General features: G+C 43.6%; 1 protein-coding gene across 18 annotated transcripts in view; it reads right to left on the reverse strand.

The window, feature by feature from the left end:
- Positions 1-24,090, reverse strand: part of mycbp2 (MYC binding protein 2) — a 53,499-nt gene that overhangs the window by 23,670 nt on the left and 5,739 nt on the right. For 9 of the 18 annotated variants that reach the window (XM_084544408.1, XM_084544406.1, XM_084544405.1 and 6 more), the window contains exons 3-40: positions 20,852-21,067; positions 18,722-18,875; positions 18,278-18,474; positions 17,115-17,357; positions 16,737-16,808; positions 16,407-16,503; positions 16,223-16,296; positions 14,419-14,557; positions 14,135-14,211; positions 12,657-12,861; positions 12,395-12,559; positions 12,083-12,241; positions 11,766-11,970; positions 11,407-11,552; positions 9,968-10,078; positions 9,529-9,633; positions 7,749-7,868; positions 7,557-7,638; positions 7,244-7,361; positions 6,792-7,150; positions 6,469-6,641; positions 5,878-6,003; positions 5,631-5,758; positions 5,191-5,282; positions 4,973-5,107; positions 4,788-4,871; positions 4,585-4,681; positions 4,313-4,505; positions 3,769-4,043; positions 3,323-3,544; positions 2,978-3,169; positions 1,721-1,927; positions 1,493-1,630; positions 1,205-1,383; positions 982-1,124; positions 764-864; positions 449-667; positions 118-340 (exon numbers count right to left, since the gene is read on the reverse strand). In XM_084544408.1, the coding sequence (XP_084400534.1) occupies positions 118-340; positions 449-667; positions 764-864; positions 982-1,124; positions 1,205-1,383; positions 1,493-1,630; positions 1,721-1,927; positions 2,978-3,169; positions 3,323-3,544; positions 3,769-4,043; positions 4,313-4,505; positions 4,585-4,681; positions 4,788-4,871; positions 4,973-5,107; positions 5,191-5,282; positions 5,631-5,758; positions 5,878-6,003; positions 6,469-6,641; positions 6,792-7,150; positions 7,244-7,361; positions 7,557-7,638; positions 7,749-7,868; positions 9,529-9,633; positions 9,968-10,078; positions 11,407-11,552; positions 11,766-11,970; positions 12,083-12,241; positions 12,395-12,559; positions 12,657-12,861; positions 14,135-14,211; positions 14,419-14,557; positions 16,223-16,296; positions 16,407-16,503; positions 16,737-16,808; positions 17,115-17,357; positions 18,278-18,474; positions 18,722-18,875; positions 20,852-21,067 (5,971 nt within the window). Of the gene's footprint in view, positions 1-117; positions 341-448; positions 668-763; positions 865-981; positions 1,125-1,204; positions 1,384-1,492; positions 1,928-2,977; positions 3,170-3,322; positions 3,545-3,768; positions 4,044-4,312; positions 4,506-4,584; positions 4,682-4,787; positions 4,872-4,972; positions 5,108-5,190; positions 5,283-5,630; positions 5,759-5,877; positions 6,004-6,468; positions 6,642-6,791; positions 7,151-7,243; positions 7,362-7,556; positions 7,639-7,748; positions 7,869-9,528; positions 9,634-9,967; positions 10,079-11,406; positions 11,553-11,765; positions 11,971-12,082; positions 12,242-12,394; positions 12,560-12,656; positions 12,862-14,134; positions 14,212-14,418; positions 14,558-16,222; positions 16,297-16,406; positions 16,504-16,736; positions 16,809-17,114; positions 17,358-18,277; positions 18,475-18,721; positions 18,876-20,851; positions 21,068-24,090 lie in introns of all 18 variants that reach the window. The other 9 variants (XM_084544415.1, XM_084544409.1, XM_084544410.1 and 6 more) reach the window with 4 other exon arrangements.

Raw genomic sequence — 24,090 nt, forward strand, 5'->3', positions numbered from 1 at the left:
CCCCTGCTAAAAATTTGCCGCATCATCCTGGGCCAGCTACAATACAGACTTAATAACACTGTCACAATGATTGAAGCTGTATGTCAAATAAAAAAAACACTGGTGTGCCTTTCATACCTGGCAGCACAAGGACAGTGGTTGGCCAGCCTGTGGAGCCAGAGAACTTCTTGAGTTCAGTCCAGGTGTTGATGGTGTCGTGAATCAAGGGTTTGCCTCCTAGGTTGGACAGGTGGAGCGTTCGGCTGGGGATGAGCAGTCGAAGCACGTCCTCCGGCTGTGCAGTGCCACACTGTGGATCAAACTCAATTGTGGTCCATCGAACACAGTCCGGGAAGGATACCTGAGGCAAGGAGTGTCGAAATAAGATTAGTTACATGATATATATATATTTATATATATAAAGTTAATTCTGCTACTGAAGGAGTAAGCACGCCAAAAGACACTTTACCCTGTACTGAGTGACGCCAGCTTGTTTGTAAGGGTGGTCACTCTCGATCACTGAGTAGTGGTTTGAGGTGGTACAGGCTGACAGGCCCTGCTCGGGCTGGTTGCCAGTGGTGCTGTCTGTTGACTGGTTGGGGTTAAATGTGGGTGGGGCGTATTTTTGGTTGAGGGCAGAGACAGCAGGAAGCAACTCTTGAACGAGTCCAAAAACCTCAACAGCAGCCTTAATGAAGAAGAAAAAGAAATTACACCAGTGTCACATCATTGAGAATCACTGCGGACAACAAGAACAGTTTACAGCCCTGGTTTGAACACTTACCTTAGGTACAGATGCAGCCACAGGGCCAATGTAAGCCAGGATAAGAGGCAGGAGCATGGAGAACAGGCTGGAAGAACTTAGTAGCTCTGGGATATCATCCACTGAAGACAAGAAAGAACATATTTAAAACTGAACAAGGCTGGACAGATCCCACTCCAAGTGCCTCTAAAGCAACTACCAAAGCTTTTGTAACACATTTATAAGTTTTCTCTGCTTACCATCAACAGCAAATGCCCTGTGAAGGAGGTCCTTTGCCGCTCTGACCACAGCGCTGACCACAGACAGAGCTCTGCTACAGTTTTTGTCCTCCTCATTGGCTTTGCTCAGCAGCTGAGACTGGAGATCCCCGTCATACTCGCTCCTTCAGCAAAGAGACAAATTAAAGTTAGAAAAGAAAATTCACACATGTGAGATGATAGAAAATGCTGGCTTTGCGCTTACCTATAGTAGAGAATCTGAGGGATCTGTCCTCTGGTCTGATTCGTTCCATTGCTACTCAAGCTGCAAGTGCTGAAGGTGAAGGATACACCATCAGAGCACTGCACTGTGGTCATACCTCCGTCACCATTAGCTGTCCGGCTGCCGTAGTTTCGTAGTCGTACTGCATACTTCACCCCTTCCTGCAAAAGAATTTATTTACTAATAAAATAGATGCATTTAAACACAAGTAAGAAGAGACTCTTGTCTTTATATTTCAAAAACATTTCAATCTCTGTTGAGTTTGTGTACCTTGAGTGGCACAGCCTTGTCCAAGCGAATCTCTGCAATATCACTTGGAGAATCATCAGTGCTGTAGGTGCCCTTCACCAGCTCTAGAGATGTCCATCTGTGCGAATGTGCCGAGTCCCCTGGGTGCTCTGTCTGCGCCTGAAGTGTAAAAGGAACACAAGTTATAAAAATAACAACTGACCGAAAACCAGTCAAGCAAGCAACCCGAAAAAAATAAAAATCACTTACATCATCAGCCAGCACCTCTAGCTCATACTCATGGATGCCCCCTCCTCCGTAGACGCAGACGCCCACCAGCACAACGCCTGGCTTGTCCACTGTCAGACAGATGGCGTCCGGAGAGCCATTGCCCGTGTTCCAACTACGGCCCTGGCTGGTTTTGGTGAAGCGGTTGGGAGATGCTTTCACAGAGTGGAGCGAGTTTAGGCCGTCAACCTAATAAGCAAGGACACACTAAGAAATGTGGCCCAACACATCAGATCTATTACATAAGCCCACAGGGTTGATGAACACAATTGATGAGGAGCATCTCCACTTAAAATCCTCATGTCGTTTCTATGCAAAGAGCATTAGAAACTGCACTCAAAGGATAAGTAATGAAATGCAAATGTTGCTGAACAATTAATGAATATGATTTATATGTAGAGGCCAGCAATGTGTTTTCAAGTGCGAAATAACAAAATAAACTTGCACTAAATAAAAATATCCGTCATGCATTAGATAACAGAACCTGCTACTATTTATAACTGCAGACTACAGAGAGCCAGACAGAGCTGCATAGGGACTCAGTCCAGGTACCCTGGGGAGGAGGAGTTGTTCCCCTGACAACAGACTGGGTAGAAAACAGGGTCGTCGAAGGCTGCCGTCAAGTGATGTTACTATAGCAACAACAGACCGACTGCGGTACATGTGTATGCGCACGAACAGAGAGATGGATGATAATTGAAACTGAAGAGAGCGTCAGAGGGCGGACGACAGACATCTGCCACTCCCACTTAATGACTCGGCATACCATAGTGACAATGTAGAAAACAGTGTCTGCCTATGTGTTACTGTTTTCTGGCAACAGTGAGGACAACATGTCTGTCACTTTAATAACAACAGAGCTTTAAGTAACAGGCTGGAGGCTGGATTCACAGAAGAGGAAATAAAAAGACAGGTGAAAGACATGGCTTGACTGACAGATCTTATATAAACTTATAAAGCTGTATTGTGACAATGCAGATTTTGGCAGAAATGGGAGCGGAGGTGGATGTGTTCCAACAAATCTGACAGACAGAAATGATTACAAAGTGAAAGCCTAGAGTAGAGATGACACAGGTTAATGAAAATGACAGATGACACTTCTGCTTATGTTGCAGAGCTTTTTTTTTTTTTTTTTACAAGAGCTTGTGATGATTGTTTGCCAAAGCCAAGCCCTGTTATCTTTCATAGAGGCCTTCAGTGTGTGTTATATCTGTGGTAGTCAGCATCAGAGGAAGTTACCTCAGAGCCCAGGGCAGAGGCAGTGAGCTCAGAGACGATAGACGCCAGCAGGCCACAGGTGTTGGACACCAGGTGCGGAGAGAACAGCTCCACCTCCTTCCTCAAACTCTTCCTCACAGGCAGCACCACAATCACCAGCATCTTCTCCAGTACTTCTCGGAAACTTGTCATCCCCATCAGGTTCTCCTCCGTCTAAAGTTACAGGACACATTTGATTTAAAATTTGCACTGCATATGATAATGCTATCATATTCTCCATCTATCAGACTTTTTTCCTGGGTCCCTGACTGCACCCATGAGCACTGATTTGAAAGCGTTGATGGGAGCGCAGTACGAAGAACTCACATGGCTTAGTTTCTCCATGTGGGCCACCAGCAGGGGGAAGCGGTGAGCAAGGGCAGAGTCGTTCTCCGTGCTGACTTGTTTGACCAGAGAACGCAGCAGCACTTCCCCGTCATATGCAATGGGCAGGATGGACGTCAACTTGACTGAGGTGTTACACAGTGCTGACATTACAGCTGCCAGCAGACGGCTGCTGGATGTGCGAAAATTGGCTTCAGCAATGTCCTGAAATGCAAGGAGAACAAGAATGAATGTCAGATTTTTTTTTCTCCATTAGCAAAACTTTTCCTGTCTAATCATCAGTATTGCTAGGGGAGAAGCGGTTCTCAAACTTCGGCGGTTAAGTAAAGACACAGAAGAAGGTATGCTTTTAAAACTAAACCTTTAATGAATGTTTTATTGACATGAAATTAACTGATAAACACGCAAGCAGCATGTGACCATCATACCTGATCTAGGCAGTTGAGCAGATCACAGAGGCAAGCCCACTGCAGAGCAGGCGTCGGGTAGAAGGAGTGGAAGCAGGCGGTGAAGGTGTTGTGGCATTCCTGCAGCACAGCCTCCAGGAGGGTGAGCGGCTGAGACAAGTAGCCCTGGGGATCATTGTCCAGCTTCGTCAGGCAGTTGTCCATTCCTTCTGACAGGATCTTCTTCAGCAGACTGCGCGTCTTTCCCACGCACTCCGCCAGCTTGCTCGACTCCTCCACCACAGCTTTGGTGCTGGCTAGAAATCAAATAATGGATGAAAAAAAAAATTATTTGAAGCACGATCAGAAGATGTAGCAGTCAACTGGAATCGATGTACTTTCTGAAATAAACTCTTGTTGAAGTTTTTCTGACTAAATGAATAGAAAAAGAAGTCTGCTTATTTATTTGCCTATTTATACGTTTTAGCGTGAACGTGAATACTACTTTATTTGTGTTATATGAAGTACAAAATGCACCATTATACTCTCATCCGTAAAGCTGCGTTTATGTTCTCTGTGTTCTTACCAGCGATGGGGAAGATTTCACAGATGTAGACCCTGAGCAGGCGGAGGCAGCACGTGCCAACGAAGCGCAGTCTCTCCAGGTCCAGCAGCGTGGCCGTGTACTGGAAACCCTTCAGTCCTCGCAGCTCCTCCACACCCAAAACCAAGGTGGTCCAGCTCCAGTGTAGGACGCTCAGCAGAGACTCAAAACACTCCTACGATGAGACACAGTCAGTTGTTGCAAAAACAACAATACAGGTAGAAGCAAAAACACTTTTCAGAGACTATACTCACCACTGAGACTGTACGTGCGAATGAGCGTTTAAGAATGTGGACTGGTTCACTGGTCTGCTGTTTCCCTTTAGATGCATTGCCATCGTTTGAAGGGAGCCTGATGTTAAAATACAAAAGAAATATCCAAATTATTTACTTGTCAAGTCTATTAGACGGAGAACGTATGCTTTATGTTTTAACAAAATGTAAAGAATTTGACTTGCCTGTAAAGTAGCTGAGGTATTTGACCCGCATTAACGTCTGTACCATTGTTTGACTTCTTGGAGCTTTTGAACTGAAAGACAACACTAAAGAGGGAGAAACGGCATCAGTACATGATTAGTAATAAGGAATCATTGGAAAATATAAGATGTATTGCTTTATTATCCAGATCATAAATCAATTTTACCCATCATCAGTCGTGATGGTAGCCTGTCCATGGGAGCCACAGTCACTGCTGGGACCAGACACTCGGGCCCACGCAACATACCACCAGCCGAGCTGCAGCAGCACCGGCTCATCAAACATCATGGCGTATTTCTCCCTAAAAACAAAAAGCGTCATCAATCACAGAGTTCAAAGATGGAGATCATCAAAAGAAGAAATATTATTTTCAACTCGTTGTACCTGGCAGCACAGTCATAAGCCAATACATCAGTCTCAGCCAGCAGATCACCGTCAGTCTCATGGTCACCCCCGTCAGGTCCCAGCTCAAAAAGCTGCACAACAACAGTACGGGATTAATGTGGTGTAAACTAGAGTCATTTTAGAGAAGCAGTCGCTTAATCGGTTCTGTCTGTTTCATTCTAAGGTTCATTTCAGAAAGTTTATCTATTACGATGAAAACTTAAATAGCGCTTAAATTACGGTTGTACAACTTTTCTCTAACCATGCATGTTTTGCAGGAGAAACTGGTATATTCCATTTGAGAGAAACTGAGATACCTGTACACATAATTCACAGCAGCACATGCTATGGATTAAACGCCAATCCCAGTGCAACAGAAATGAGTGATAAAATGACAGTAATGATGAAAGTTTTTAAAAATGTGTCCGACCAGTGCTCACCTTGATCTTGGCAGTGTACTCTCCTCGTCCTCCGAACAGGCCCAGCCCACCCAGCAGGATGTCTGCATCAGCACAGAAGCGGATGGCCTCCACAGAGTGGGCCGAGTAACCCCAACCACCACCGTGACCTACAACATCACACATCGGATCATTAAGGCTCTGCAGGAGTTTGGGTGTTTGGTGTCACTTGACACAGTTAAAGTTAAAGCACATGAAGGCCAAATTCATTCTGTATAAGTTCACTCACTCTCAAAGCGGTTCACCACACTGTAGTCCTCTTTGGAATAGACCTTCATCACCGCCTGGGTTTCTTCTTCTGAACTGGCTACACCCATCTTCAGCTCCTGCATGGCTGCCAACGTGTCGAGGCAACCTAAGTGGAGATAGCATGCTTCTTTTTAGCATCAACAATATTTTAACAATGTTTTCGCAAATGCATGGTGCTTTATGTCTGCCTATGATCAAATAAAGTCAATTGTGCAGAAGACATAAACAGCAAATCCACAAAATTAAATGGTTTACATTACATTGGTTTTATGGCATCTTTCACTTGGGATGTAACACAATTCTAAAAAAGTGGAGTTTTATGAAGAAATATCTTTCACATATGGGCCAGAATATCCTATCTAATCATATAACCTAAAGCCCTGTCGAAGGAGTAAAGTCAGTGAGTCAGACAGTGGGTAACACCTTTTTTTTTCAAGCACCACCACATGTCTGGTTTCACTCTTTGAAAGGTGGCATAACAACAGTTGTGTGGTAGCGATCATGCACATGTAAGAACATGAATTTATGAGGCACATAAGCCCTTTGATAAATGACTAGCTCCCACAATTACCAAGTATGTGTAGGGCTCCATGAGAGCGAGTGGTGGTCGCATGTGATCCTGATGGCAATGCAAGCTCTGGACTAAGGATGCTACAACGAGCCTGTAGATCTGTTGCAGAGGGCATCCTGGCATCAGCTATCACTGAATTGTAGCACCACATCTCTCTTGAGGCTGGCAAGAACCTAGAAGCACACAGGGAGTCATGGTTGGAAACAAATATTTAAAAATGGGTATAAATGCTGGTAATATTCCCCCTAACTAAGCAGCAATATGTTTACAATATACGTGCATATGGATACCAGTAATCTACTCTGTTAAATTCTTGGATTTACCTCCATATGACATCATACACAGGGTCCAGACAAAGCCCAAATCCCTGCAGATCCTCCTGCTCAGAGTCATTGAAGGTTCTGCAGCTTCCGTCCATTTTGTTGATAAGCAAGCATTTAAATGGAGGTGGCTCAGACACAGAGGAGGGCACAAGGCCAATGATGTGTTTGCTGGCAAAGATCTCCGAAGTAGAGAGGACGTGCGAGTTGATAAGAGCCTCGTCGATCCGCAGGAACGTCTGGTCACCGCTGGCACCGATCCAGGTAGCCTTTCGTCCATATTTGGCACCGATGTTGGGCATTGGAGATGGCTTGGCGTTCCAGTAGGGCATGTCCAGGATGGGCCTGCCCAGCTGCCCTTTCTGGAATTCAAGGAGAAATACTCAGGCTCAAGCTTTAGGCACAAAGAGCACGAGAAAACTTAACAGATCATATCACAATAATGGTTTTCTCACCGAGAAGCTACCAAATGTGAAGACCTGCCCATCCACGAGGAGAACAGCTGTGTGGTTACTGCCTGCTGTCACTTGGACACTCGGACCTGGAAGGGCCTGCACCAGAGTTGGAGAGCCCCTGGCAGGTAGAAAAACTAACTGTTAGAACAACTAAGGTTGGCATTTTAACATATGAAATGGCTATTTTTAGTAGTCGTCGCCCCACACTTAGCATTTGGACATATCCCTTCTTTCTGCCATAATTATTTGATGTTTCCCAATAACTGTTAATATAACAATAACAAAAATACTTCAGTTTAATTAACAAGAGTACCTGGAATTGACATCTCCGTGTCCGAGTTGCCCGTGTTGACCATAACCAAACGTGTAGACATCGCCATTCTCCATCAGCACCACTGTAAAGCAACATAATAACTGTAATGTTGCAGTAGTAGTAGCAGCAGTTTCCTGAAACAGCTCTGACCTGGTGACTGTCCAGAAGCAGCCATGAGGGAAAACAACCTACCTGAGTGGTGAAACCCACAGCTGACCTGCACAGCTCGCAGCTCGCAGTCAAATCTCACAGCCCCCGGAGGGTAGGTGGTAATTTTGCTGGCATCCTTCTCGCCACGTTCACTGCTACCATCTACCAGGGAAACACCAAAGTCAGCACATTTGAGTAGAGAACACAGAGTGAGGTTTAGTAGTAGTAGCAGCTTTAGACTGCCGAGGTGGATGTCTCTGCAGAATCCTGGAAAACAGAGCTGCAGGAGAAAGAGGACTCAAAGGGAAATGGGGAGGTAAAAAGCATGCTGAAATAGAAAGGAGGGACTAACACCTCTATAACAGAAAGGCTTTTGGCAACCAGTCCTATTATAGATGGACAGACTGTTGTGCAGAGAACTTCAGAACATCTGTCAGTGCCTAATGAGGAAGAGGAAGCCTGGTTTACCCTGAGCCCTGCAAGAGGTCACAGTTGTGGTGTGTGAGTGGAAACGGTTGGAAACAGCACCATGCATTACAGTAAATATAATGACCGGCAGTACTACTTTTTTGGACCAGGAACCAGCTCATTGTGGTTTACCTCCGTAACCAGTCGGATGAGATAACAGCTTTACATTTTGAATATTCACAGTAAACGTCAAAATAATGATTGACTGGCTCGTGGCCCAAAAAAAAACACATGGTAGGGTTAAAAGTTTAGCTCACGGACACGACGCTCTGTTGATGAGTACAGAGAGGTGTTCTTAAATTACAAATTACACACAGAAAATAAGGCAACGGGAAGATTTGAAGCATCCATTCATGAGTGTAAAACCATGAAGAAGAATGCTCAGGGGACATATGCTAAGTCACTTAATCTTACTAGTATGCAAAAACCACAACGAGAGGTTCCAAAAATAAAATGATTCATCAAACAGCTTCAGTCCTTTGAATGACATTACGGAGGAAACGACTACTGCTCTGGAATATAATACCGTGTGATTTGTTGCCAGAACAAGGAATTTATTCTTAACAAGGAGGTTTCATTTGGGAGGCATGTTCCAGACATGCAGCACAATGTCATTTACCTAGGCAACAAAAATGGTTCCCAACAAATAACTCACAACACAGAGTGCTACAGCCAGTAAAGCCATAGTGTGTTCTTTCTCCTCCAGAATTGTCAAGGTTTCTTCAAAAAAAGGGAAGAAAGGCGCTTCTTCGTAATCACATCAGAAGCATTAAAGGCTTCAATGGGTTTTGAATCTTGGCTAAAGAGAAGTGACTATTTCTCTACACAAGCAACACTTACTCAAGGACGAGTGCCTGAAAAGCTTGTTTTGCTAAGTATAGTGATTTCTACGCATTTCTAAGCTCCTACATTTTAAAATTAACATCCATTCTTCTTCAATTCTGTGTCAGATTTCTAAGCTTGTTAATCATCGAGGCTTGCCCTCCCAGTATTCCCTGTTTTGTCTATTCGTTTGTATCTATGATGTCACAAGTTGGTTGCTATGGGAGTGACGGTAAATCCAGTTAGACGAGGGGATTCAGAGAACTAGGACTAACTATGTTTTGCCTACGTAAAAACAGGTAACCAGCCTGTTGAGAGTGATCTTTAACCTGGTCTAAAGGCAGTTATTTATCCCATGAGTCAGTGAGTCGTTCTTGCCAGCAGGCTGCATTGTTTATTACAATGAGACCTGGTGAAGACACAAGAGTCCTGCCTTCAGAGAGTGAGAGAGGAGGTGGACGGGACAGCCAGTTTGGGAGATGAGTCAAAAGGGGTGTCTCTGCACCCGTTGAGTTAGTGAAGACCGTAGTACCTTTGTGCTTGTCCCGTTTATGCCTTAGTGCCTGAAGGGGTCTTATTCTGGCTAGGGCCTGCTCACGCTGGTTCATAAAAATGGGGCCGGGAAAAACAAGGGGGCCTGGGGGAGAAAGAAACTTTCACATGCATGCACAATGCTCACAAAATGGGAAAGAACATATGATAATACTGCACCACAACAATACACATACGCACACTGGAAAATTATACAGACACAAGCAAGGGGGAAGTCACCAAGGCACAACACCCAAGCTCACAAAAGCACCTAAAAGTAACCTGAAGCTAAAAGGGATGGACATACTGCTTGTAGTTTTAGTCTATTCATTACAGTCATCCCACGTCTATTTTGAATGCTCTACCACAGCAATCTTAACAAAATCCCCCCCCAAAAAAACCCTATACACAGTACCCTTCCGTCTAGCTCTCATTCATACCTCTTCCCTCTTCCAACCTATGCCGGCGGTTGATCCTCTGCCGTTTCTCCTCCTGTCGGATCTGAATGTGCTCCTCGATGTTCACTCCTGGAGGGGGAGGGACAGGCACAGCTGAAAACACATAAGGCCGCAGGTACAGGCAGCCCAGACAGGATGCAGGATGCAGGAGGAGGAGGAGCAGGAGGGAAGACGAAGCAGAGCAGAACAAAACAAGACACACATCAATGAGTGATGGCAAGACGTGATGGAGAAGCAATGACTCTGCACAGCACAAGGATTTTAACAAATGATGAGCGAACGACAAGTGCACAAAAAACCGTGTTCAAGCAAATGCAACAGACAAGTGTGAAATGTGCAGCAAAAGCAATGTGCTGGCATAGCTCGGAAGGATATACTGCTTGCACACATCCCCGGTCAAGACAGTCATTTATTCTGATCAGTTACGGAGAATCCAACACATTTCTGTATTACATATGTAGAAATTTTAACATGCGTGTGACTGATAAGGCTTTAAGTGAAATGTGAACAATGAAAATGATATATTACGTGAATGACAGCTCAAAAAAGGATGGAATGAATTTTCAAGAAGGCACATTGACCGACGCAAGCACCACCATCAAATATTTGGAGCTAATGAATCTCTATCAAAAATAACACTGACTTAACATTTACAATGAGGATTTTCTTACAGTAACTAGTTTGTACGGTATGAGTACCTTCTCCTTATGTTCATTAAATCACCTGGGACATCCGCAGACAGCAGATATATTGACAAAACAGCGGCCTCTAATTTGAGAACTGCCCAACCGGAGCGCAAAACTGACAAGCACGACCATCCACTATGTTTAACTTGATTAAATCACCTGATGCTGCTGCAGAATAATGACATGCAACTCTCTCATTATATCTTGATATCCTGTTATTTATATGGGAGATAGCGGATCATCAATCATGTGCCTCTGTTCTAACTTTTTAGTATGCACATGGAGTTCCAAGTTTTATTCTTGACATGTTTAAGAATGCAAGCATTAATGTGTCAGACTTTTTTGGCATTATGTGACCATTTATTATTCAACATACTTTAAAGTTAAAACTGGAAAAGCAATCATTAAAACACCTTCCTTGACATTTTTGAAGTCAAACTTGTATTTTACAAACCAAATAAAAACCATGAGCTTCTGCTTTTGGTTGCAAATGTGTGAGCTCTGTATTCAAGATGTGCAGCTTTGCACCATCCAGACAACACAACACGCCCTCTGATGTATCTTTCACTTCACTTGCCCCTTTCACACTTTACTCTGTTAAACATACATAAACTAAAATAGCATGCGCACTTATAGTCACCAACAGTCAGTTTGCCCACGGCCTACTTGCGTCCGTCGTTGCTCACGCGAAATTAAAACTGAGCCGAAAGTCATACAAGACATCAGTTGGCTTACCTAGCAGCAGGTCCAATGGAATCATCTCCTTCACAGCATCAAAGATGCCTCTCTGTCTGGCCTCCTGACCATCAAGCTCTCTGGCACAAGCCTTGCAACAGCCACACGCCGAGCAGCCAGACTCTCCAGACCCACAACCACAGATACTGGTGGAAAGAGAAATACACACAGATTTTTTTAAAACCACATTATGATAGACACTTTGTATTAACATTGTGTGAAGTCTTGTGGGAAACACTGAGACAAATTAGCCATACTTCAGTTAAAAAGATAATCTAACCATTCTCTGGACCTTAAACACAAGTTTTGTACAGTTACTATAATGACCACCTCCACATCTTCCTACAGTTGTCTCTTACCCTCCTGGTACTCGGTCAGGCCGTCCACTGCTGACACAACTGGCCCCGTAACCAGTGCAGTCTCCACACACAGTGCAAACCATGCACTGGTCCAGCTTCCACTTATGCATGCCCGGCTGGCACATCATGCTCTTCTCTTCTTTCTCCTCGAGCTCGTCCTCCAGGTCCTCATCCATGGCTGTGGCCATGTTCTCCACACCAAAAGCTACAACAAATACAAGGGCAGGTAGGAAAGCCATCAGGCTAGGCATAGTAAAAAAAGGCAATGTGTATGCTGTAACGTGTATTTGTTTGTCTGTGCTTGTACATCTGCTCACCTTTCCCTGCCTGGCTCATGGATCCAGTGTCTCTACCACACTGGCCCTTGTTATTCACCCCAAATGTCCACACTTCACCGTTCTTGGTCAGGACACAAGTATGAGCCTTACCCATGGCAACCTGAGTTACAAAGTGACCTTTGAGGTCTGTCACTTGGCCTGTGGAGAGAAAAGCAGTGATTACAATTACAAGAAAATGAGAAATAATTATAGAAAAATGCATGTTCATGTGGATTTTACACAGTCAAATGTGTATTAAACCAAAGTAATGCAGACTATGGCAGATTAAACAAAAAATATCTGTCAACTCACAAGTGCTGTCACTGTAAATTGCATCTTTGCCAAACATGTAGAGCTCTCCATCCTTGGTGACAATGCTGCTACTGCCATTGTTGCATGCTGTATACACAGCTGTCTTGGTCTCTAATTTGATCATCTTCTTGGGCTTGTATGGCTTGGGCTGTCTGCGACTTTTAGCTGCAAAGCAAAAAAGCAGACATCAGCATTAGATTTTCAACTGAATCGGCTTTCATTCAGTGCTGAGACAAGGTTGAGCAGAGAGAGCTGATCTTACTGGATTCTCCATCTTCTCCTTTGCTGGCAGACCCGGTGAAGAACACACTTCCATCTTCAGCTACTAGCAGCGCATGGGAACCGTCATGGCCGACTGAGAACTGAACGATCTTGGGAGACTTTGTAACGGGCAATTCTACCCATTTTCCTGCTGATGGGCCACCCTGTTTTATACCTAGGCTCTGGTATTTTCCTGTGTAATAGATCTGAGAGAAAGAGACAAGAGTGACATTCAGACACATACCAAAAAAATAAGAGTGAGAGAGAGAGAAAAGATTGGGTGTTGAAGAATAGTTGAAATGGGAGTCATTAAGGAAGGGTGAGGATCTACTGTGTATACTTGCTCATGGATTTAGTTTAGCCAAGTATATAATGCTTGTTCTTTGTGCAGGATACACTCTGCACTAAAGCAATGCTCTTAAAGACATTAATGAGGTATCTGCATTTTTGATGCACAGTTATAAATGCACAAATGCTGCTGCAAGGGAATGCATTATTTTTTATCACTCAATCAAAAATCTGACGTTCACTGTGCAAACCACCCAGATCCAATACCAAAGGCTGAGAAAGAAGCAGCGGCTAGTTAGCTGTAATCAGTGAGCCTTTGACACATGTCTGGCACAGTGTCTAGTCCTAATGGTAAGTGGACTTTGTGCTAAGACACGGGTCAACTGCTCCTATTTTTACCCATCCAGCTGGTCTGGGTTAGAGTAATCTGCCGATAAAGTGTGTTGTGAGATAAGGCCTCTGTACAGACACAGAAATGGGCAACTGTCCTGGACTGCTATCTACAAAAGAAACACCACACCTACAGCAAAGGCACAGATAACCACACCCTCCAACGCGCCACAAACAATCCACATAGTTAGCATTCTAATCTAAAAGGGAAAAACTGAAGGAAAATGTGAAATTATTATTTTTTTTTTTTTGAAGAAAGCACTGCATCTCGACAGTGACAGGGCCTAGGTTGCGAAGTCAATTCCTGTAGCCCGTAGTTTCCTGTTTAAGATTTCACTCTTATGTAGGTTTAATATATAATATCTAAAAAGCTTAATGACCTTGTACTGTAGGCTAATGCTTCTAGTAGCTCAGTGAAATTTTCTGATGACTCTACTTATTTAGACATTATTAAGGAAGACAGTTTAGCTAAGAGGGCCACCAATTATTTCCCGAAACATAAAGACGTGTTGTATTATCTTATAGGCGTTTGTGCAGCATGATCTTGGAAAATCTGACTGACAGCTAACTACATACAGAGGTTGTAAACAAAGAGAAATTTAATGTTGTGCAAGGGGCTTCATGTGGTCACTGTGATGGGAGAAAAATATGCAACAACACAATTTATTCTGAGCACCCCGCCCCACAGGTTCTCCCTCTAAAGCGCAAAGTCTGCCATTACCGAGACAAAAACCTCTTAAGCTCAGCAGCTGAAGCTGTTTCATTTTTTGTTGAGCATTTTAGACACACCACCCCTCTCACCTTTCCTGTGGCAGTTTTCATCAGAGCAAACTCCCTCCCTGCTCCAAGTAACGCTGCCTCTTCATCAAAGCCAGTGCCTGAGAGAAGAACATACTATTTAGAGCCAAATGCACAAAGAGACAAGGTTGGAAAGTACACAGATTTTCAGTCCTCTGCGTTTTGAACAACAGACACATTTTCAACCTTGTGTACGCATGCACACACACACGTACAGAATGAAGCGCTATTAAGTAGGTAGAAGCATATGGCACTTATTAATACATATTGAATCAGTCATCACTCACTGATGATGTGCAGATCCTTCTCGAGGTCAAACAGAGAGATGCCGCAGGCGTGCAGACACTTCCTTGCCAGCTTCAGCTGCAGTTCCTGCTGCAGGGCCGGGTCCGAACTCATAGTATAGATCCGCACCACAAAACCGTCCTGCAGGAATCAGAGCCAACGGGAGGAAAACGCTGTTTAGTTTCACGAGACAAACATTTCCACAGTGTTGTATATAGCGTTTATCTAACAGAGCATAAAAACATATTCCTGCTTCACTCGTTACAAAAGAGCCTCACATACACTTATAACTAATGTGCTGCATTACCGCTGCAATTAGGAGGCATGGAGGTGCAATATGTTTGAGACAAATAATAATAATTTAATATTAGTGGCTATGGCAGCCTAAAGCCCCAGCCATGTCAGAGTTGATAGCATAGGAGATGATACACCTGCAAACAAATGGGGCTGAAAGGGGCAATTTACAGGACAGGAATGAAGTAAAAAAAAAAAAAAAAAAGAGGAAATGGAGGACATAAAAAAAAAGTCTAACAAAACGGATGCGGATAGTCTGGTTTTCCCTGAGTGGTAACGATGACGGGTTCATCTATAGAGCTTTCATTTCTGCAGTGTGTGGTCTGTGCAGTGGTTGCATCTCTTGGCTGCGCAGTAAAAATGCGTGCAGCTTGTAAGGACCCACCTCCCCCCATACTTGGCCCATACAGTACTCCGCCCCTTTGATCAGCCTGGAAACAGCCGAGCTGCAACGGCAGATATATGGATTTCACATATCACCCTCCCCCACTCACATCAGAAGAGAGCTTATGCAGATAACTGCTTGTGGGGTTAAGCCCTCTGGAGAATACCCACATGTGGTGCCACTGCCCTGACTGCTACACCCACATATAAACACACGCACACACATTTATATATTATGTACAGACATGGCTACGTCTCCCTCTGTGGCCCAGCTGGTGATCAGCTGAGGATCATTCTTTGAATGGGAGAGTGACAGATGCTTCGAGATGCTCTCATTTTGACTAACAAAGCATGGAAATAACCCATAATAAAGGAGAAGGAAAGAGTTTGCTCTATGGGAAACATGATAAATAAAAACCCCAGGAGAGGAAGCGATTGCATTAGTGTGTATAAACAACACACAACAATATGAAGTGGATAACAAGAGATATCGGAGTCTGAATCTCTTCCAAATCAGTTGTGGCAATGAATGAATTCTCAACGCAAAGAGAGCAGATACGAAGCTGAGCTAATCTCAACTTTCAGTCAACATGATTTGAGGCAACAACAAATTAAAGCAACTGATAAAGTTGATTGAAGTAGCTGCGTTGTTGATGGTATACAAAGCGGTAATGGCAGGCCATCAATACATTAGCAATAATTTTATGCTCTGCTTCATTGACTCAAAACCATTTAGGAAGGAACGCCCACTAGCAGCCAACTGTCACTTCAAAGCGATGGCTGATGAGAGAAAAGCTTTATATGTGGACAAGGCTTAAGATTAAACTTCTCAGCCCAAATCTAAACTATGAAGTAGTTCATTTAAGTGACCAAATCATTAACAAATCAGAAACTACATCAGTATATCGTAAGTCCAGCTTTCTCCATTATATTTGCAGCAGACATATGCAGTTTTGGCTGAGTTTTATTCTGGGATGAGTTAAACATGAAGGGAAACTACTGAGTACACCGAGGGCTTCCCCCACTGAAACTAATTCTGAATGGTTCTTCTTTTAAAACCCCTGGGAAAGATGAGACACATTATTAATATCAAGATGATGAGGAGCTTGGCAGGAACAGTAAACTTACATCTTTGCAGGCTGCGATCTGGTTGATGTACTCGCCATCTGTGAAGATGATGTTCTGTCCATCTGAATGTTGACCTGCAAACAGAGACAAAGTGTCAGTGAATATATCCAATATTTTCTTACTGATGACATAACTCCCATGAGGTGTATTTAATACAAAATGAATCAAAGTGTTTCCTCAGCACCTGGCATGGTGACCGCCCCCTCATGCTCCAGAGTCTCAGGGTTGATCTTGATGGCCGACATACTGTGGTTGCTTGTGTCCCGATACAACAGGTACCCCTGAAAACCACAACACAGTCACTACTGATGATCTACAATTATTAAGGACGACCTCAAATGTATTGGCTGATCAATACTCTGATATTTGATGCCTGCAATTCTCCTTCAGAAGCACACATCTACAGACTTAATTAATCTGCACTATTAAAGCCAAAGACGTCCACTCTAACTTTTATCATGCCTTTCCAAACCCTCTACATCCCTGAAATGCATGTAAAATGTGTACTACTGACCTGAGCAAAGCCCAGCCATGATCTTTTCTCCTTTCGATTCCTGATTCGAGACGTGGAGTTGTACACATGGCCCTGTGGAGAATGAATACATGTGAGCAGACAACAACAAACACTGACAAGTCTTAATTAAATGCTGGCAGATGGAAAAAACACACCAAACACTGGTGCTGCTATAGTGAAGAATCGCAATAATCACAATATCTCACTCAGTTACATGTAGAGCTATTGCACATATAGCGTACGCCTCTTTCTTACACTCAAATAAACACATACAACTGACAAAAACTCCAACACAAAGACTGAGGAGATTTTTCTCAACCTGCAAAGACAATGTGGAGATCCATGGTAAGATCAATGCAACTTGGGAGTGTCACATACCCTGACGGTACCACTGTATCCAGATCCCACTTTGTAGAGTCCGTCTTTGCAGAGCAAGTACAGGAAGGAGCCATCAGTCTGCAGGAGGCAGCGCTCATCATCATCAATGGACACCTCTTTTAGGACCCACTTGTTCATGAGGGCCGCACGTTTGATGCCATTTCCAAACCAATCCTGGATTTGGATCTTTCCCACCAGAACAGCCTGTACGCTCCTCTGTAGTGCATTCAGTATGGTGGGAACCTGTTGAGAGTTAGGAAGACAAGGGGGGAAAAAAAAAAAGTCAAATCAGACGTAATGGGGTGCATTTGTAAAGCAGAGTATGCACCGAGTGGGAACTCTTTGGGGAGTTTTTGGTGTCGATTGAGTCAAATTCACAGCAGTGCTTGCGACTGTGAACACCTGTATGTTTGATGTTCATTCACACACACATTCGCATCATTTCCATGACACATATCAGCGATCTCAGATTTCCCACACAGGCAAACACAAACAAAAGACATACAGGCGTGCACAGCATGAAAGCCCACACTTCTCGGCAGCCTGCCTACGATTAAGATGATTCACAATTCAGTCAGTCAGTACCTAAAAGATGAGGGGCTAGGAGCACAACACACGCCAATGAGGGATGAAAATGTGTGAGCCTACAAAATTACGTTCCAGTGAAAACATGTTGTTGTTATTATTGCCCACTAATTCCAAAATACTTTAACTGGGCCTTTGCAGGTTTTGATAAAAAGTAGAAGAAATAAATAACAAAAACAAAGAGAACGATATAGAGACAGGAGAGAAAGGACAAAGCAGAGATTGAAGAGAACAGGGGAACAGATAATTGGCGGAAGAATGCAGTCAGGGTAACATAATCAAAGAGGAGGGTCAGAGCAGCTTGACATTTTCCAAAACTCAATTTGTGCTGTCCAGACACTGCCCAGAGTCTGTATACACAAAGGAAATGCACGGAAGAGCCAGAGGTTTCTTCGTCCACCCTAACCAAAAGTATTCTTACTAATCCGGAGAAAAAAATATGAAAAGATAAAAAAAATAAGACAAATTCCCTGGAGGAGGCGATTTAGAAAACAAAACAAATCACATTCAAATGACATAAGCACATGTTATTCTAGCTTGCATTCTCTAAGACACGAGAGCGAGACAAGAATTGTTACCTGTATTGTCTGACAGGCATGGCTACCATTATTGGTGAGGATGGCAGAGACGGCCTGCAGGATTTTGCCCGTGTCTCCCCAGGCCACCACCAGACTGAAAAGGCAGGCGCAGGACAGGGCGGTGATGGCCTGCCCCGTCGGGTCATTGGGCCCCGTGCTCCGGACCGTGGTCTCCAACAGCAGCTGGAAAAGAGACTCTGACAAAGCAAACAAGCGGCAGAAAGGTTGGACGTTACAGAAAAGTAAGCAAGAGGAGGGGGAAAAACTACAAAACAGTCAACTAGAGCACTGTCACTCACTCCAGCCCTAAATAATCATTACGACATGTCTCTGACAGGGTCAATAAAATTATATTTTAAGCCTCACAAACACAGGCACTGGTTTGCATCAGATTGCACACATGCACAGAATAAACTCTTAGGTATATACATTTTTGGGCTTTACCTAACACATCAGGAGGCTCAGTCTGGAAGCCCTCAGGCTGTTGTCCCTGCAGCATGTCCAACAAGGCCTGTAGGCTACGCAGGCACAGTAAGGGGTGAGAGAACCGGGTCTCTTTTATCAGCTCAAAAACCCCACACAGGCCGATGCCAATGATCTGCAGACAAAGAAAGAAGCACAATTTTTTTTTATGAGCAACTGAATACCACACCACATGAAGATCTAGGCTATACTCATAGCCCTTTTATACAGAAAATGTAAATACAACATACAGGCGCTGTGCAAATATAGTTGACAAGATATACTAAACAGAATTGATGAAATAGGCTTAATGGATTGGGGTGGATGTTTACCATTAATAGCATGGCCTGCTAGCAGTGAAACAACCAATATATGGTTAGGGAGCCACAGTAAATACAGTTAATACTGCTGACCGTCCACTATTAGCATTTTGTATAATGACAGACCCACTTGGCTGTGTGGCAAAGGGAGGGAGACGAAGGAGTTTGGCCTAGAAAAGGATGTCATTCTCTTTCTCTCTCTCAGCGTGGCTTGTTATTGAATAATGCTTTGATGTCTTTTCCTATCTCAGTGTAAGGTTTGTTTGTAACAGTGAAAGCTTAGCATCAGAGGAACTAATAAAAATCTACAATAAAAACAGATACAGACGGTAAATTAGAAGCCTTATGGAAAACATACAAAACAAGATCATGTACATAAATGTAATAAATGTTCATGTCTTTCAGCTCAAGAGATTTATATAACAGACAAAATTATATCAGGGCTTACATTCACCTTCTGCATTACAGATCTGAAACACACACACAGACAACAAAGAGTGTCAACACTTGGCTTCTTGTTGGAAACTCTCATTGAGCTGGAATTAAAACTAAATCCCCCAAAATATTACATCATCATACCATCAGTAGCTTGTTTAATTTGACTGGAGGAACCTCTACAGCCTTTGCAGTTTACCGTAAAATTAAAATCCCACAAATTAAACCCATCCATCCCAGATACTTCTGTGCCTACCTGCTAAACAATTCTACGGAGAACGGCAACAGCACGTTGTGCAATATTTGAGCTGTCGCACCGTTGTTGTGAGCATTTGAAAGCAACATCCTGAAGTGCATGACAGACATAGAAAGTAGGGCATGATTCTAGGCATTTGGAGGCATCGCTGAAGTCTAAATCTAACCTGAATTGTACAGTAGATGATTGACTCTTTAGCACTGACGCGGCTGCCACACTTTGATGACAAGCAGGTGATTTGTTATTGTGATACCATGAGGCAGCAGTAGCCTTTTACAAGGTCAGCGGGCACCCTTAAAGTTATGCCTTGTTTTTACAACCCACGTACGGCTTCAAGTCCTAAATAATCATCCTGCTTTTCCGTGACAACAACAACAATATCCGACTGATATCAATTACAAGCCTGTAACAGATGAAAGTGGATTTTAATTTAATTAGTCTGTTATCGATACACTATACTGTAGACTCTGAATACAGAATTACAAAAGGTTATTAAATATCCAATTTTAATTGTGCTCCCAGCTGTAGTCGACATTTTTAATGAAAAGAGATGGCACACAGAGAAGATGAGGGAGTTAAGGAAACATGCAGCTCCCCAGAAATGTAACTACACGTTGCGGCGATGCAGATTATGACAGCTGTTATTTCCTCATTCCCATCTCTCAGCGGTCAAAAAAGCACAAAAAAAACTTAGCCTCCTAAGAGGTGACTTCTCCCTTTTCAGCACTGCAGTGACTTCAGTAAGTAACCACTGTTCAGAGTTCCCTGCCAGGCGTTGTGTGAAGTACACTGAACTCAACGCAGGCGACTAGCATTTTAGCAGCGTAATTACAGAACAATGTTGGCACACCAGCGTATAAAAGTATAAATGCTTACACAAGGAGAAACTCAAACGGTGTAGGCTCTGCGTAGACTCACTGTGGAAGCATAAAGTAAGCTCTATCTTCTAGGGGGGTTTCAAACACCTGACAAAGTGACTCGAATTAGGGTCAGTGCATCAATTCATTTCGAGGATCCCCTACAAGCACAGGTTTGCTTTTACCTCAATAAGCAAACGCTGCAACCGCAACATAAGCAGCCAGCACGACTCCCTTCTCATACCTTTGGCAGCTTCACGGGCGGCTCGCGGTACTCTTCCTCCTCCTCGCTGTCTGAGTCGCCGCTCTGCACCGAGCTCCTGGAGGCCAGCGCCAGGGAGGCCTCTCTCTGCTGCCAGTCCAGCACACAGTGCCGCACATTGCAGTAGACATTGAACGCAGATGGGTTGCTGTGTAGCTTGATGTCCGGCACACAGAGGGCTCCATCTAGACTATCGCCCTGTGGAAAGACAGAGAAATGGAAATTGTCAGCAAAACCTTTTTTTTTTTGGTGACCATAAGTCTGTTATTACTTGCGGCAATCGATAAGCTATTTAGGGTACGACACAGTGATTTATAAACAGCAATTTCTGTTCTTTGGCGAGATTTGTTTCCCTTCGTCTAATAAGAAAGATTTTAAGCAATTTTAAGCTTTTCTGTATTTGGAAATATAACATATGGAAATGTATGGATCACGTTCAACAAAGTGCAAAAGATAATAATAACAATAACAAGATTTGATGGTTGTCATGGTGTCAGATGCCAAGGTGGGTGTCACTCAGCAATAACAGCCCGAAGCAAAGCACACGCCAAATAACCACAAACAAGGAACGTCACATCTGAGAATTTATTCATAGGAACATGTCACCAAATATAAACCTAAGTAGATTAACATTTCAAGTGAAATTAAATTATATGACTATAAAACCTCTGTGGACCACACTCTTTGTATTGTTATCTTTATTTTTAGATAGTGACACAGACGATAAACTAAATAACTGCTCATTTTGCTTTGGACTCACTCCTCAGGACACTCGCTTTTCTACACACCGGCAAGGTCCTTCCTTCAACACCAGCTTAACACAACTTTCCTTGTTACAAAATGGATTTCACAATATTCTGGGTAACTACTGTCAAAAGATTGGCTTTAGAGAAGTGATTAGTTCACTACAAGTCAGTGACCAGATGTAAGACTTCCTTGTAAATTCCCTTTGTTTTATTATTATTACAAAGATCAACAGACAAATTCAGCATGAACTCTTGCGAAGACATTTCTTGTTTTCGTAAAATTTTATTTAAAGACGTGTTGATTTGACCTGTTGGAGTTGTTTGCGGTGGCACCGGTTTGTATTTGTAATACTGAACCTACCCTCATTGATATAAATGAGGTGGACGAGCCAACGGGGAGAATTTACAATAAATGATTACAGCAAAGCTTAAACGCTTAAATCCAATTAATCATTACGATTAGAACAACTAGAGTCCACAGAGAAACTTGATAAACTAACTAATTGATAAGCTTTCTCCATCCCAACAAGCGAGGCATTTTTAACTACAGTCCTGAGGCAACCTCTAGAGAATCACACTGATCGATCGTGCCTCTCTCTCTTGCAGTGTTGCGCTTTTGGCATCGCAATCACAGGGGGTGATGTCATCTATTTGAGGAGAGAGGTCATTCATTCTGAGCTCAAACCAGTGGGGAGGATATCAGCGCCCATCTCGTCTAACGGTGCTGTCTGCTGCTCTCCTGCCTTGCCACTAGAGCAGCATTTGTGACCAAGTGGTTGTATAACATTCACGAAGGGAGCACAATGACTGGAAAGAGCACTTAAAACCATTTGCAACATGGAGACACTCTAATAACCTAACCCCACGCAGCCAGAGAGAGGAAAAATTGATTTCTTGAGAGATGAAAGCAAAACAAAGGGTGGGGTGAAGACCAAAGTCCTGCATTTTGAAACTGAGCTTTTAAGTATTTCTGCCCAGTACAGATTTAAAACTGTATTCTACAGGTTTCAACGAAGCTGACACATCCCAGTTTAAACTTAAAAATCAATTAAAAGTCATTAAAAGTGACCGCCTCAATCCAACTGGTAATGCTCATACGCAAAGTCAGACCCGTTTGTGCAAAGCCCACTGACCTGTTTTGTGGCTTCCTTCTTTCCTTCTAATAGCAACAACCCATGGCCTAAACATGCTGCTCTTGTGGTGGTTTCTTTTCTGTGTTTCTGTCTGGTTTTCACTGATGATTTAATGGCCTGCTAAAAGCTTTGAAAAAAGGCTGACCGGCCGCAGTATGTCAAGCTGCAGGACTGCTTGTAAAGAGGCAGTGAAGAGCAACAAGGAACTGTGCTCTCACCATCTTTGTACACCCTTCACACCTTTTGCTTCAATTTGAGAACATGCCACTTAAAGTTCTCGGTGATGATAAGGAGGAGGCACGCACCTGGGATAGAAACCAAGGACTTGTGGTGGACTTTAAGCAAAGTTAAGAGCCACCCGCCCACCTCTTTCACCATAAGGGCGTAGGCAGTGGAGATAGTCGACGCCTCCAAGTTCCAAAGGGTGCAACACTGACAGGCAGTTTAGACATCTGGATTAAGCTGACGCAGAGGCTACGGTGACAAAGCAGGTTCTAGCACCATAACCGACGTGCACCTCCTCTGAAATGTAACTATACAGAGCGCAAGAGCTGTGATTGGTCCACTTGGCAGCAGCGTGTTTCCGCTTTAGTATTTCCAGCCGCTTCCCCATCTCCGCAATTTTTGAATTGATTGTTTTGGATCAATAAAGATGGAACACATTGAAGACAGGTTAACTGAGGAGGTTCAGCGATACAAACATTAGTATGACTTCTCTTCTGCGCAATTTTGGCAAAAGTTTCAGTTGCCATTGTTGAAAGTGAAGCAGGAAGTGGAAACAAAACTTAACCCGACTGGTAAAAAAGACACAGCATATATGGCTCGCACCGGCGTTGGGTATGTGTGTAAGTTAAGGTGTCTAGGTCCCGCAGTACTCTCAAAGCACCTTGAGGGACTCTTCAGAAAGGACTCAGGTCCAGGACATGTGCGGCTATGGATGTTCCACAAGCCAGTAGTTTAAAAGTTTATCTTCTATGCTGTGTTGTGAGGGTGCATCAGGATTTAGGGAGCCAAAAAACTGGGCAAGCTGGTGAAGAAAGCCAGCTCTGTGGTGGGGATGGAACCGGACAGGGCGGAGGCAGGAGGGGAGGAGGGATGGAAGCCGAAAGCCATCATGGACAGCATCGCTCATCCTCTATATCCTGAGCTGAGGCAGCACAGGGGCACGCTCAGCCACAGACTCATACAGCCACGTGCTCTTTCTTGCCAACAGCCATCAGACTCCACAATGCCACATCACCCAGTACCTCCAGCCTCCACTGACTGTGACTCAAACACACACCACTGACAGCAAAACGGTCTTCCCACTGATACTGCACAAACATACAGATATATTGTTTGT

This window comes from Chelon labrosus (genome assembly GCF_963514085.1).
Source record: "Chelon labrosus genome assembly, chromosome: 5".
Lineage (NCBI taxonomy): Eukaryota > Metazoa > Chordata > Actinopteri > Mugiliformes > Mugilidae > Chelon > Chelon labrosus.